The sequence below is a fragment of the Lonchura striata genome, chromosome 35 (assembly GCF_046129695.1).
Source record: "Lonchura striata isolate bLonStr1 chromosome 35, bLonStr1.mat, whole genome shotgun sequence".
In the NCBI taxonomy this organism is placed as follows: domain Eukaryota; kingdom Metazoa; phylum Chordata; class Aves; order Passeriformes; family Estrildidae; genus Lonchura; species Lonchura striata.
In genome coordinates, this window is record NC_134637.1 from 136,453 (window position 1) to 150,033 (window position 13,581).

General features: G+C 54.4%; 1 protein-coding gene and 1 long non-coding RNA gene across 2 annotated transcripts; both read right to left on the reverse strand.

The window, feature by feature from the left end:
* Positions 1-119: 119 nt before the first annotated feature.
* On the reverse strand, positions 120-3,817 carry LOC116184700 (uncharacterized). Its single transcript, XM_077789533.1, has 3 exons — positions 3,752-3,817; positions 3,452-3,662; positions 120-2,140 (listed from the first exon to the last, which is right to left on the reverse strand). Exons 1-3 carry the CDS (start codon positions 3,815-3,817, stop codon positions 210-212), a joined length of 2,208 nt encoding a protein of 735 aa, XP_077645659.1. The 3' UTR covers positions 120-209.
* Positions 3,818-10,277: 6,460 nt separating this feature from the next.
* LOC144247879 (uncharacterized) lies at positions 10,278-13,360 on the reverse strand. Its single transcript, XR_013341351.1, has 3 exons — positions 13,288-13,360; positions 11,432-11,646; positions 10,278-10,313 (listed from the first exon to the last, which is right to left on the reverse strand). It is a non-coding gene; the product is annotated as an uncharacterized LOC144247879 (long non-coding RNA).
* Between the last annotated feature and the right edge of the window lie 221 nt (positions 13,361-13,581).

Sequence of the window (13,581 nt, forward strand, 5' to 3'; positions counted from 1 at the left end):
TTTTTGGGACATTTCGGGAACATTTTTGGGACATTTCAGGAACGTTTCCGGGACATTTTTTGGGCCGATTTCGGGGGTTTTTGGGGCCCGCCCCCTCCCCCAATCAGCCGCAGCCGCCGTTGCTGACTCAGCGTTTATTGACGCGCGCGGGGGGCGTGGCCAAGCCCGGCCCCGCCCCTCCCCAAGCCACGCCCACCCGGGGGCGGGGCTTAGCCCGAGCCCGAGGGGGCGGGGCCGTGACGTCGCTGGTGCCGCCTCAGCCCCGCCCCCGAGGCGAAGCCCCGCCCACAGACGGGGCAGGGGAAGGGGCGGGGCCTCGCCGCCATCTTGGCTTCGGCCATGTTGGTTCCCAACATGGCGGCCATGTTGTTTCCTCCAACGGCGGCCATATTGACATCCGCCATATTGTTTCTCCTAACGCCGGCCATATTGGTGTCGGCCATTTTGGCTTCCAACATGGCGGCCATATTGACATCCGCCATATTGTTTCTCCTAACGCCGGCCATATTGGTGTCGGCCATTTTGGCTCCCAACATGGCGGCAATATTGGTGTCGGCCATATTGCTCCCCACAACGGCGGCCATGTTGACGGCAGCCATATTCTTTCCCCCAACGACCGCCATATTGTTTGTCCCGACGGCAGCCATATTGCTCCCCTCAGCAACAGCCATATTGGTGTCGGCCATATTGTGTCCCGCAATGGCAGCCATATTGCTTCCTCCAACGGCAGCCATATTGCTTCCTCCAGTGGCGGCCATTTTGACATCCACCATATTGCTCCCCCCAAGAGCCGCCATTTTGACATCAGCCATATTGCCCCTTCCAATGGCGGCCATTTTGACATCTGCCATGTTGCTTCCCCCAGGAGCCGCCATTTTGATGTCCACCATATTTCCCCTTCCAACGGTGGCCATTTTGATGTCTGCCATATTGCTCCCCCCAATGGCGGCCATTTTGACATCCACCATGTTGCTCCCCCCAACAGCCGCCATTTTGACATCCGCCATGTTGCTTCCCCCAAGAGCCACCATTTTGACGTCCACCATATTGCCCCCCCCAACAGTCGCCATTTTGACATCCACCATATTGCCCCCCCCAACGGCGGCCATTTTGACGTCCACCATATTGCTCCCCCCAACGGCGGCCATTTTGGTGTCAGCCATATTGCTCCCCCCAATGGCGGCCATTTTGATGTCCATCATGTTGCTCCCCCCAACGGCGGCCATTTTGACGTCCACCATATTGCTCCCCCCAACGGCGGCCATTTTGGAGTCAGCCATATTGCTCCCCCCAATGGCGGCCATTTTGATGTCCATCATGTTGCTCCCCCCAATGGCGGCCATTTTGGTGTCAGCCATATTGCTCCCCACAAGGGCGGCCATTTTGACATCAGCCATATTGCTCCCCCCAAGAGCCGCCATTTTGACCTCCGCCATATTACCCCCCCCGCCGGCCGCCATTTTGCCGTCACCCGCACCGCCCCCCCCGCCGGCGGCCATATTACCGCTCCCCCCAGCGGCGGCCACATTTCCCCCCGCCGCCCCCTCCTCCCTGCCGTGCGTCCTCTCGTGCTTGCGCAGCGCCGAGGCGCCGCCGAAGCCCTTCCCGCAGCGCCCGCAGGCGAACGGCCTCTCGCCCGAGTGCGTCCGCCGGTGCTTGCCCAGCGCCGCCCGCTCGCCGAACGCCTTGCCGCACTCGCCGCAGCGCCAGGGCCGCTCGCCCGAGTGCGTCAGCCGGTGCCGCTTCAGGTCCCAGGAGGCGGCGAAGGCCTTGCCGCAGTCGCCGCAGCGCCAGGGCCGCTCGCCGGTGTGCGTGCGGCGGTGCAGCGCCAGGTCGGCCGGCTGCCGGAAGGCCTTGCCGCAGTCGGCGCAGCCGTGCGGCTTCAGGCCCTGGTGGGCGCGCTGGTGCCGGCGGAAGCTGGAGGGGTCGGCGAAGGTGCGGCCGCACTGCGGGCACAGGTAGGGCCGCTCGCCGGTGTGCACGCGCTGGTGGCTCTGGAAGCTGGAGAGCTGCGTGAAGGCCTTGCCGCACAGGCGGCACGGGAAGGGCTTGGCCGCCGCGTGGATGCGCTGGTGGCACGACAGCGACGACGAGCGCCCGAAGCTCTTGCCGCACTCGGCGCACAGGTAGGGGCGCTCACCTGGCGGGGTAAGGGGGGGGCGGGGTGTGTCTCAAGTGAGCCCAGGTGTGTCCTGTTATGCTTCAGGTGTGTCCCAGGTGTGCCCAGGTGTGTCCCAGGTACCCCAGGTGTGTCCCAGGTGTGGCCCAGGTGTGTCCCAGGTAACCCCAGGTGTGTCCCAGGTGTGTCTCAGGTGTGTTCCCTGTCCCAGGTGTGGCCCAGGTGTGTCCCAGGTACCCCCAGGTGTGTCCCAGGTGTGCCCAGGTGTGTCCCGGGTACCCCCAGGTGTGTCCCAGGTGTGTCTCAGGTGTGTTCCCAGTCCCAGGTGTGCCTCAGGTGTGTCCCAGATGTGCCCAGGTGTGTCCCAGGTACCCCAGGTGTGTCCCAGGTGTGTCTCAGGTGTGTTCCCAGTCCCAGGTGTGTTCCCAGGTGTGTCCCAGATGTGTCCCAGGTACCCCAGGTGTGTCCCAGGTGTGTCCCAGGTAACCCCAGGTGTGTCCCAGGTGTGTCTCAGGTGTGTTCCCAGTCCCAGGTGTGTCTCAGGGTGCCCCAGGTGTGCCTCAGTTGTCCCCAGGTGTGTCCCAGGTGTGTCCCAGTGTGCCTCAGGTGTGTCCCAGGTGTGCCCAGGTGTGTCTCAGGTGTGTCCCCATGCCCCAGGTGTGTTCCCAGGTGTGTTCCCAATCCCAGGAGTGCCTCAGCTGTGTCCCAGTGTGCCTCAGGTCTGCCCCAGGTGTGCCCCAGGTGTGTCTCAGGTGTGTCCCAGGTGTATTTTGGGTGCCCCAGGTGTGTCCCAGGTGTGTCCCAGGTGTGTCCCAGGTGTATTTTGGGTGCCCCAGGTGTGCCCAGGTGTATTTTGGGTGCCCCAGGTGTGTCCCAGGTGTATTTTGGGTGCCCCAGGTGTGTCCCAGGTGTGTCCCAGGTGTGTCCCAGGTGTGTCCCAGGTGTATTTTGGGTGCCCCAGGTGTGTCCCAGGTGTATTTTGGGTGCCCCAGGTGTGTCCCAGGTGTGTCCCAGGTGTGTCCCAGGTGTATTTTGGGTGTCCCAGGTGTGTCCCAGGTGTATTTTGGGTGCCCCAGGTGTGTCCAGGTGTGTCCCCCCCTCACCTGTGTGCGCCCTCAGGTGGTTGCGCAGTGCCCAGGTGTGCCCAGGTGTGCCTCAGGTGTGTCCCAGGTGTATTTTGGGTGTCCCAGGTGTGTCCCAGGTGTGTCCCAGGTGTATTTTGGGTGCCCCAGGTGTGTCCCAGGTGTATTTTGGGTGTCCCAGGTGTGTCCCAGGTGTATTTTGGGTGCCCCAGGTGTGTCCCAGGTGTGCCCAGGTGTGTCCCCCCCTCACCTGTGTGCGCCCTCAGGTGGTTGCGCAGGTCCTTGCGCTCGGCGTAGGCCTTGGGGCAGGAGCCGCACCTGTGGGGGCGGAGCCCGGCGTGGCCCCGCAGGTGCTTCCGGAAGGCGCCGGCCTGGGCGAAGGCCTTGGGGCACTGCGGGCAGGTGAGCGGGCGCTGCCCGGGGGGCGGGGCCTCACCTGGGCGCTCACCTGAGGGTGGGAACTCACCTGGGGGCAGAGCCCCACCTGGGGGCGGGGCCTCACCTGGGCGCTCACCTGAGGGTGGGACCTCACCTATGGGTGGGGCCTCACCTGGGCGCTCACCTGGGGGCGGGGCCTCACCTGGGGGCGGGGCCTCACCTGGGGGTGGGACCTCATCTGGGGTCAGGCACTCACCTGAGCACTCACCTGGGGGCGGAGCCTCACCTGGGTGCTCACCTGGGGGCGGGGCCTCACCTGGGGTCAGGCACTCACCTGGGCGCTCACCTGAGGGTGGGACCTCACCTGGGGGCGGGGCCTCACCTGGGGGCAGAGCCTCACCTGGGGGTGGGACCTCACCTGAGCGCTCACCTGAGCGCTCACCTGGGGGCGGGGCCTCACCTGAGCGCTCACCTGAGTGGGGGACCTCACCTGGGGGTGGAGCCTCACCTGGGGGCGGGGCCTCACCTGGGGGCGTGGCCTCACCTGAGCGGGGGCGCTCACCTGAGTTTGAGTGGGCGGGGCCAGCGCCAGGTGAGGCCTGGGAGCCGCCAGGTGAGCGGTGGGCGGGGCCAGGGGCGGAAATGACGTCACCAGGTGAGCGGTGGGCGGGGCCAGGGGCGGAAATGACGTCACCAGGTGAGCGGTGGGCGGGGCCTGGGGCGGAAATGACGTCACCAGGTGCGCGGTGGGCGGGGCTTGAGGCGGAAGTGACGTCACCAGGTGCGCGGTGGGCGGGGCTTGAGGCGGAAGTGACGTCAGTGGGCATGGCTCCGCCTCCAGGTGCGCTCAGGGCGTGGCCGGCGCCTCCAGGTGCATCATGGGAAGTGCCTGGGGGGGGGGGAGGGGGAAAATTTGGGGTTTTTGGGGTTTTTTTTATGATTTCGTTTTTTTTAAATTTTTTTGGGGTTTTTTGGTTTTTTTTTTAATTTTTTTTTTTTTTTTTTTTTTTTTTGCTTTTTTGGGCTTTTTTTTCCCGGGAATTTTTTTGGGGGGTTTTTGTGACGCGGGAGGGGCCCCCGGATTATTTTTGGAGGGAAAATTTGGGAATCCAAAAAAATTAGAAAATTTGGGATGGGGGACGGGCGGGAAATTCCCATTTTTGAGCTTTTTTTCTTTTTCTTTTTTCTTTTTTGTTTGTTTGTTTGTTTGTTTGTTTTTTAATTTTTTTTTTAAATTTTTTTTTGTTTTTTTGTTTTGTTTTTTTGGGGTTTTTTGGTTGTTTTTTTTCCCCCGGGATTTTTTTTTTTTGGGGGTGGATGTGGCGGAGTGGTGGGAAATTCCCATTTTTGGGTTTTTTAAAGAATTTTTCCCAAGGGTTTTTTTTTTTGGTTTTTTTTGAGTTTGAAAAAATATTTTGGGGGTTTTTGTTTTGGGGTTTTTTTTGCATTTTTGGCTTTTTTTTGTTGGGGTTTTTTTTGGCTTTTTTTTCCCCAGGATTTTCTTTTTGGGTGGATGTGGGGGAGGGTTGGGAAATTCCCATTTTCGGTTTTTTTAAAGATTTTTTTCAGGTTTTTTTTTTTTAATATTTTGGGTTTTTTTGTTTTGGATTTTTTTTTATTTTTTTAGAGGGGTGGACGAGGGGCCAGAACGATTTTGGGGGAGGGAAATTCCCAATTTTTGGGGTTTTTTGGGGTTTTTTTTGAGGTTGGGGGACCCCAAATAATGTTTTGGGGGGAAATTTGGGAATTCCCAGGGTGGGGGAGGGGCAGGAAATCCCGTGAGGTTTTTTTAAATATTTGGGGGATTTTTGGTCGTTTTTTGGGGTTTTTTTGGTGGGTTTTTTGGGGGGGATTTTGGGGATTTTTTGGGGTTTGGGTTTTTTTGGGTTTGAGGCATTTTTGGATTTCTTTGGAGGTTTTTTGGGTTTTTTTTTTTTTGTATTTTTGGGGTATTTAGGGATTTTTTATGTTTGGGGTTTTTTGGGGTGTTTTTTTGTATTTTTGTTGGTTTTTTGGGGGTTTCGGGGGTTTTGGGGTTTTTTTGCGTTTGGGGTATTTTTGGGCTTCTTTGGGGTTTTTTTTCGGGTTTTTTTGTATTTTTGGGATATTTGGGGATTTTTTATGTTTGGGGTTTTTTGGGTGGGTTTTTTTGGTTTTGGGATTTTTGTGTTTGGGTTTTTTGGGGGATTTTTTTTGGTATTTTTGGGGTTTTTGGTGGAGTTTTTTTTTGGGTTTTACAGGAGGTTTTATTTGGGTTCTTTTGGGCTCTTTTTCGGTTTTTGGGGTGATTTTTTGGGGTTTTTTGTTGTTTTTGGGTTTGTTTTGTTTTGTTTTTTTGCATTTTTGGCTTGGATTTTTTTTGGGGTGGGGAAGGGGCGGGAAATTCCTGTTTTTTGGATTTTTTTCTCGCTTTTTTTTGGTGTTTTTTTTTTGTTTTTTTGGGGGGCTTTTGTTGGGTTTTTTGGGTTTATTTTTGTTTGGTTTTTTTCGGGTTTTTTTGGGTTTTCTTTTTCACATTTTTGGCTTTTTTGGAGGGTTTTTTGGTTGTCTTTTTTTTAGTTTTTTGGGTGTTTTTTTTTCCTTTTTTGACTTTTTTTGGGGGGAGGTTGGGAGATTTTTTTGGGGGGTTTTCCGGCCTTTTGTTTTATTATTATTTTTTTAAAATTTCGGATTTTTGAGCCTTTTTATTGTTTTTTTTCCCGGGATTTTTTTCGGGGGGAGGAGTGGGGGAGGGGCCGGATGATTTCGGGGGGTGGGGGAGGGGCCCCCAAATGCCAAAAAAAATCCCCAAAAATCCCCAAAATCCGCCAAAATCCCCAAAAATCCCCCAAATGCCCCAAAAATCCCAAAAAAAGCCCAAAATCCCCCAAAATCCCCCAAAATTCCTTACCTGGAGCGGCGGCGGCGCCGCGGCCGCGGTGGGGGAGGGGCGGAGGGGGGCGGGGCTTCCGGGGAGGGCCCCGCGCTGATTGGCTGAGCCCGGAGGCGGGGAAGGCGCTGATTGGCTGAAAGGGGGGATGGGGGAAAGGGGGCGTGGCCAAAGCGCGGCCGGGGAGCCACAAAGGGGGGGAGGGGCGGGGGGAATTTTGGGGGATTTTGGGGTTTTTTGGGAGGATTTTGGGGGTTTTTGGGAGGATTTTGGGGGTTTTTGGGGGATTTTTGGGAGGATTTTGGGGTTTTGTGGGAATTTTGGGTTTTTTTTGGGAGGATTTTGGGGATTTTTGGAAATTTTGGGGGGTTTTGGGAGGATTTTGGGGTTTCAGGGAATTTCGGGGTTTTTTGGGAGGATTTTGGGAAATTTTGGATTTTTTGGGGAGGATTTTGGGGTTTGGGGAAATTTTGGGGTTTTTGGGAGGATTTTGGGGATTAAGTGATTTTTTTGGGGGTTTTGGGGAGGATTTTGGGGGTTCAGGGAATTTTGGGTTTTTTTGGGAGGATTTTGGGAAATTTTCCCGGTTTTGGGGAGGATTTGGGGAACTTTTGGATTTTTTGGGGAGGATTTTGGGGTTTGGAGGAAATTTTTGGGGTTTTTGGGAGGATTTTGGGTATTTGGGGAAATTTCGGGGTTTTTTGGGAGGATTTTGGGGATTCGGGGAAATTTTGGGACTTCGGGGATTTTTTGGGATTTTTTTTCAGGTGGCTTAAGGGTTTTTTCGGGAATTTGGGATTTTTAGGGAGTTTTGGCTTATTTTGGGGATATTTTAGTCTTTTTTGGGCGTTTTGGGGTGGATTTGGGTTTTTTGGAGGCGCTTTTGGGTTTTTGTGGATATTTTAGGAAATTTTGGGGGGTTTTGGGAGGATTTTGGGTTTTTAGTGGGGATTTTGGTTTTTTGGGAGTGATTTCGCGTAAAATTTTGGATTTCGGGATTAAATTTGGGGCAATTTGAGGCGATTTGAGCTTTTTTTTTTTTAGGGGAGGGGGGGAGGTGAAGCCCCAAATTTCCAAAATTTCCCCAATTTTTTTGGGGGACCCCCCCCCAAAATAAAACCCAAACCCGAGTCGGGGTCTCTGCATCTCCACCACCTTTTATTGCCCAAAAATCCCCAAAAATCCCCAAAACCCCCCAAAATCCGGGGGTGGGGGAGGGGCCGACCCCTCCCCCCCCTTTCCTTTCACCCCCAAATTTTCTTTCAGGGAATTTTGGGGTCTCGGGGGGGTTTGGGGTCGCCCCAATTTTCGGGGGGGGTCCCCAAATTATTTGGGGGGTCCGGTGACGTCCTGGGGGTCCCCAAATTTTCGGGGCTCCCCGAATTTTCGGGTTTTGGTGACGTCATGGGGCTCCCCAAATTTTCGGGGCTCCCCGAATTTTCCGGGCTCCCCAAATTTTCGGGTTTTGGTGACGTCATGGGGCTCCCCGAATTTTCGGAGGTCCCCAAATTTTCGGGGCTCCCCGAATTTTCTGGGCTCCCTGAATTTTTGGGTTTTGGTGACGTCACGGGGCTCCCCAAATTTTCAGGACTCCCCAAATTTTCGGGTTTTGATGACGTCACGGAGCTCCCCAAATTTTCGGGGCTCCCCGAATTTTCAGAGCTCCCCGAATTTTCGGAGGTCCCCAAATTTTCGAGGCTCCCCAAATTTTCGGGTTTTGATGATGTCATGGAGCTCCCCGAATTTTCGGGGCTCCCCGAATTTTCCGGGCTCCCTGAATTTTCGGGGCTCCCTGAATTTTCGGAGGTCCCCAAATTTTCGAGGCTCCCCAAATTTTCGGGTTTTGGTGACATCACGGGCCTCCCCGAATTTTCTGAGATCCCCACATTTTCGGGGCTCCCCGAATTTTCGGGGCTCCCCAAATTTTCAGAGCTCCCCGAATTTTCGGAGCTCCCCGAATTTTCAGGACTCCCCGAATTTTCGGGTTTTGGTGACGTCACAGGGCTCCCCGAATTTTCGAAGGTCCCCGAATTTTCGGGGCTCCCCACATTTTCGGGGCTCCCCGAATTTTCGGGGCTCCCTGCATGGCCGCTGCGCCCCCAGCCCCCCCAGAACTCGGGCTCGTCGTCGTCGTCGCGCTCCGGCCGCGGCCCCTCGGGGGCGCTCTCGGGGTCCCCCTGCAGCTCCTCCAGCTCCTCCTGCCGGGGGTCCGGGGGGACCTCGGCGAACAGAACCTCGCGGGCGACCCCCGAAATCCAGCGCTCGTGGGGCGGCAGCGCCGTGAATTTCGGGGGGACCCCCGGGGCTGGGGGGGCGGCCACGCCCAGCAGGAACCACAGCCCCCGCTCCTCGCAGGCCAGGGGGGACCCCAGGAAATCCGCCTGGGGGGGGGGGGGGTGTCCCCCAAAAATAAAAATTAAGAAATAAATAAAACTGGTTGAGTTGGATTAAAAAAAAACCCAAAAAAAACGGCCCAAAAATTGAGCCCAGGGAACCCAAAATATACCAAAATCCGCCCTAAAAATGGTCCCGAAATGCCCCAAAAACTGTCCCAAAAATGGTCCCGAAATGCCACAAAAACCATCCCAAAAATGGTCCCAAAATAACCCAAAAACCGTCCCAAAAACCGTCCCAAAAATGGTCCCGAAATGCCTCAAAAATCGTCCCAATAATGGTCTCAAAATGCCCCAAAAATGGTCCCCAAAATTCCCCAAAAACTGCCCCAAAAATGGTCCTGAAATGCCCCAAAAACTGTCCCAGAAATGGTCCCAAAATGCCCCAAAAATGGTCCAGAAATGCCCCAAAACCATCCCAAAATCAACCCCATAACTGACCCCAAAGTGTGCAAGAATAAACCCAAAATCAACCCCGAAAATGGTCCTGAAATGCCCCAAAAACGGCCCCAAAAATGGTCCCAAAATGCCCCAAAAACCGTCCCAAAAAAGGTGCTGAAAATGCCCCAAAACCACCCCAAAGTCAACCCCAGAATGCCCCAAAAGTGCCCCCAAATTTCCTCAGAAATTCCCCAAAACTGCCCCAAAATCAGCCCCAGCCCCCGCTCCTCGCAGGCCAGGGGGGACCCCAGGAAATCCGCCTGGGGTGGGGGGGGGTGTCCCCCAAAAATAAAAATTAAGAAATAAATAAAACTGGTTGAGTTGGATTAAAAAAAAAACCCAAAAAAAACGGCCCAAAAATTGAGCCCAGGGAACCCAAAATATACCAAGAACTGCCCCAAAAATAGTTCTGAAATGCCCCAAAAAATGCCCCAAAAATGGTCCCAAAATGCCCCAAAAACTGTCCCAAAAATGGTCCCGAAATGCCACAAAAACCATCCCAAAAATGGTCCCAAAATAACCCAAAAACCGTCCCAAAAACCGTCCCAAAAATGGTCCCAAAATGCCCCAAAAATCGTCTCAATAATGGTCTCAAAATGCCCCAAAAATGGTCCCCAAAATTCCCCAAAAACTGCCCCAAAAATGGTCCTGAAATGCCCCAAAAACTGTCCCAGAAATCGTCCCGAAATGCCCCAAAAACCATCCCAAAAATGGTCCCAAAAATGGTCCCAAAATAACCCAAAAACCGTCCCAAAAATGGTCCCAAAATGCCCCAAAAACGGCCCCAAAAATGGCCCTGAAGTGCCCCAAAACCACCCCAAAATCAACCCCAAAACTGGCCCTGAAATGCCCCGAAAAGCCACAAAAACGGCCCCAAAAATGGTCCCGAAATGCCCCAAAACCACCCAAAAATCAACCCCAAAACTGGCCCTGAAATGCCCCCAAATTTCCTCAGAAATTCCCCAAAACTGCCCCAAAATCAGCCCCAGCCCCCGCTCCTCGCAGGCCAGGGGGGACCCCAGGAAATCCGCCTGGGGGGGTCCCCAAAAATAAAATAAAAACGGGTTGAGTTGGATTTAAAAAACCCCGAAAAAATTCCCCGAAAATTGAGCCCAGGGGACCCAAAATAGACCAAAATCCGCCCTAAAAATGGTCCCGAAATGCCCCAAAAATCGTCCCAAAAATGGTCTCAAAATGCCCTAAAAATGGTCTCAAAATGCCCCAAAAACCGTCCCAAAAATGGTCCCAGAATGCCCCAAAAACTGTCCCAAAAATGGTCCCAAAATACCCCAAAAACTGTCCCAAAAATGGTCCCAGAATGCCCCAAAAACTGCCCCAAAAATGGTCCCAAAATGCCCCAAAAATCGCCCCAAAAATGGTCCCAGAATGCCCCAAAAACTGCCCCAAAAATGGTCCCAAAATGCCCCAAAAACCATCCCAAAAATGATCCCGAAATGCCCCAAAATTGACCCCAAAATTCCCCAAAAATGCCCCAAAAGTGCCCCAAAATCAACCCCAAAAATATCCCAAAATAACCCAAAATCCCAAATCCCCCAAAATCCCAAATTTCCCCCAAATATTTCCCAAAACTCCCCCAAATTCTCCCAGTTTTCCCCAAAAGTGAATTCCCCAGGATTCCCCCAATTTTCCCCAAAATTTTGCCAAATTCCTCCCATATTTCCCCAAAATCCCAAATCCCCAAATCCCCCAAATTTCCAAATTTTCCCCCAAATTCCCCTCAAAATTTCCTCCAATTTCTGCAATTCTTTCCCAATTTTTCCCTAATTTTTCCTCAAGACCTCCCCCAAATTCCCCAAATTTTCCCCCAAATTCCCCTCCAAATTTCCTCCAATTTCCACAATTTTTCCCAAAATTTCCCCAATTTCCCCCAAATTTTCCCCCAAATCCCCAAATATCTCAAAATTTCCTCTAATTTCCTCCATTTTTCCCCAAATTTTCCCCCAAATTCCCCCAAATTTTCCCCCAAATTCCCCTCAAAATTTCCTCCAATTTCCTCCATTTTCCCCAATTTTTCCCCAATTTTTCCCCAATTTCCCCCAATTTTTCCTCAAAATCTCCCCCGATTTCCCCCCCAAATTCCCAAATTTCCCCAAAATCCCCGGAATTCTCCCCAAATCCCCTCTGGCACCTGCTCGGGGGCGTCTCCGTCGATGCAGAAGCTCCCGGCGCCGATTTTGGGGCCGTTTCCGCCGTTTTCGGCGTTTCTGGTTCCATTTTCGGCGTTTTCGGCGTTTTCGGGGCCGTTTTCGGGGCCGTTTTCGGCGTTTTCGGCGTTTTCGGCGTTTCCGGGGCAGCGCCGGGGCCACACCTGCACCGGGCGGAGCCAGGCGGGGTCCGAGGGGTCTGGGGGGAGCCCCAGGTGTGCCCAAAATGGGCCAAAATGAGCCCAAAATGGGCCAAAATGGGCCCAAAATGGCCAAAATGGGCCAAAATGGCCAAAATGGGCCAAAATGAGCCCAAAATGGCCAAAATGGGCCAAAATGAGCCAAAATGGGCCAGAATGGGCCCAAAATGGGCTAAAATGAGCCCAAAATGAGCCAAAATGAGCCAAAATGGGCCAAAATGGGCCCAAAATGGGCCAAAATGAGCCAAAATGGGCCAAAATGAGCCAAAATGAGCCAAAATGGGCCCAAAATGGGCCAAAATGGGCCCAAAATGGCCCAAAATGGCCCAAAATGGGCCCAGGTGAGTTCCAGGTGCATTTTTGGGGTGCCCAGCTGAGTTTTTCGGTTGCCCAGGTGAGTTTTGGATGGATTTTGGGGTGCCCAGGTGAGTTTTTGGGTGCCCAGGTGAGTTTTTGGGTGCCCAGGTCAGTTTTTGGGTGCCCAGGTGGGTTTTTGGGGTGCCCAGGTGAGTTTTGGATGGATTTTGGGGTGCCCAGGTGAGTTTTTGGGTGGATTTTGGGGTGAGTTTTTGGGTGCCCAGGCGGGTTTTTGGGGTGCCCAGGTGAGTGTTTGGGGTGCCCAGGTGATTTTTGGATGGATTTTGGGGTGCCCAGGTGAGTTTTGGATGGATTTTGGGGTGCCCAGGTGAGTTTTGGATGGATTTTTGGGGTGCCCAGGTGAGTTTTGGTTGGATTTTGGGGTGCCCAGGTGAGTTTTGGTTGGATTTTGGGGTGCCCAGGTGAGTTCTGGGTGTATTTTTGGGGTGCCCAGGTGAGTTCTGGGGGTATTTTTGGGTGCCCAGGTGAGTGTTTGGGGTGCCCAGGTGAGTTTTTGGGTTCCCTTGTGTATTTTTGGGGTCCCCAGGTCAGTTTTTGGGTGCCCAGGTGAGTGTTTGGGGTGCCCAGGTGAGTTTTGGATGGATTTTGGGGTGCCCAGGTGAGATCTGGGTGTATTTTTGGGGTGCCCAGGTGAGTTCTGGGTGTATTTTTGGGGTGCCCAGGTGAGTTTTGGTTGGATTTTGGGGTGCCCAGGTGAGTTCTGGATGGATTTTGGGGTGCTCAGGTGAGTTCTGGGTGGATTTTTGGGTGCCCAGGTGAGTTTTGGATGGATTTTGGAGTGCCCAGGTGAGTTTTGGATGGATTTTGGGGTGCCCAGGTGAGTTTTTGGGTGCCCAGGTTGTTTTTTGGGGTGCCCAGGTGAGTTCTGGATGGATTTTGGGGTGCCCAGGTGAGTTTTGGATGGATTTTGGGGTGCCCAGGTGAGTTCTGGATGGATTTTTGGGTGCCCAGGTGAGTTTTGGATGGATTTTCGGGTGCCCAGGTGAGTTTTGGATGGATTTTGGGGTGCCCAGGTGAGTTTTGGTTGGATTTTTGGGTGTCCAGGTGAGTTCTGGGTGTATTTTTGGGGTGCCCAGGTGAGTTTTGGATGGATTTTGAGGTGCCCAGGTGAGTGTTTGGGGTGCCCAGGTGAGTTTTTTGGGTGCCCAGGTGAGTTTTGGATGGATTTTGGGGTGCCCAGGTGAGTTTTGGATGGATTTTGGGGTGCCCAGGTGAGTTTTGGATGGATTTTGGGTGCCCAGGTGAGTTTTGGGTGCGCTCACCTGTTCCCAGCGCCCAGCAGGTGCCCGGGCGGGTTTTCGGGGGTCCCGGGTGGTCCCGGTAGGGGGCGCAGAGGGGGCGGAGCCTCGGCCCCCAGCGGGGGGAGGGGCGGAGCCGCAGCAGCGCCAGGTCCGGCCCCGCCCCCCCCGGCCCCGCCCCCGCGAACGCGCCGTGGAGGCGGAGCCGCGACCCGCGGGGGGCGGGGCCACGAGAGGGGGCGGGGCCTGAGGGGGCGGGGCCAGCGGAGGGGGCGGGGCCAGCGGAGGGGGCGGGACCAGAGGGGGCGGGGCCAGCGG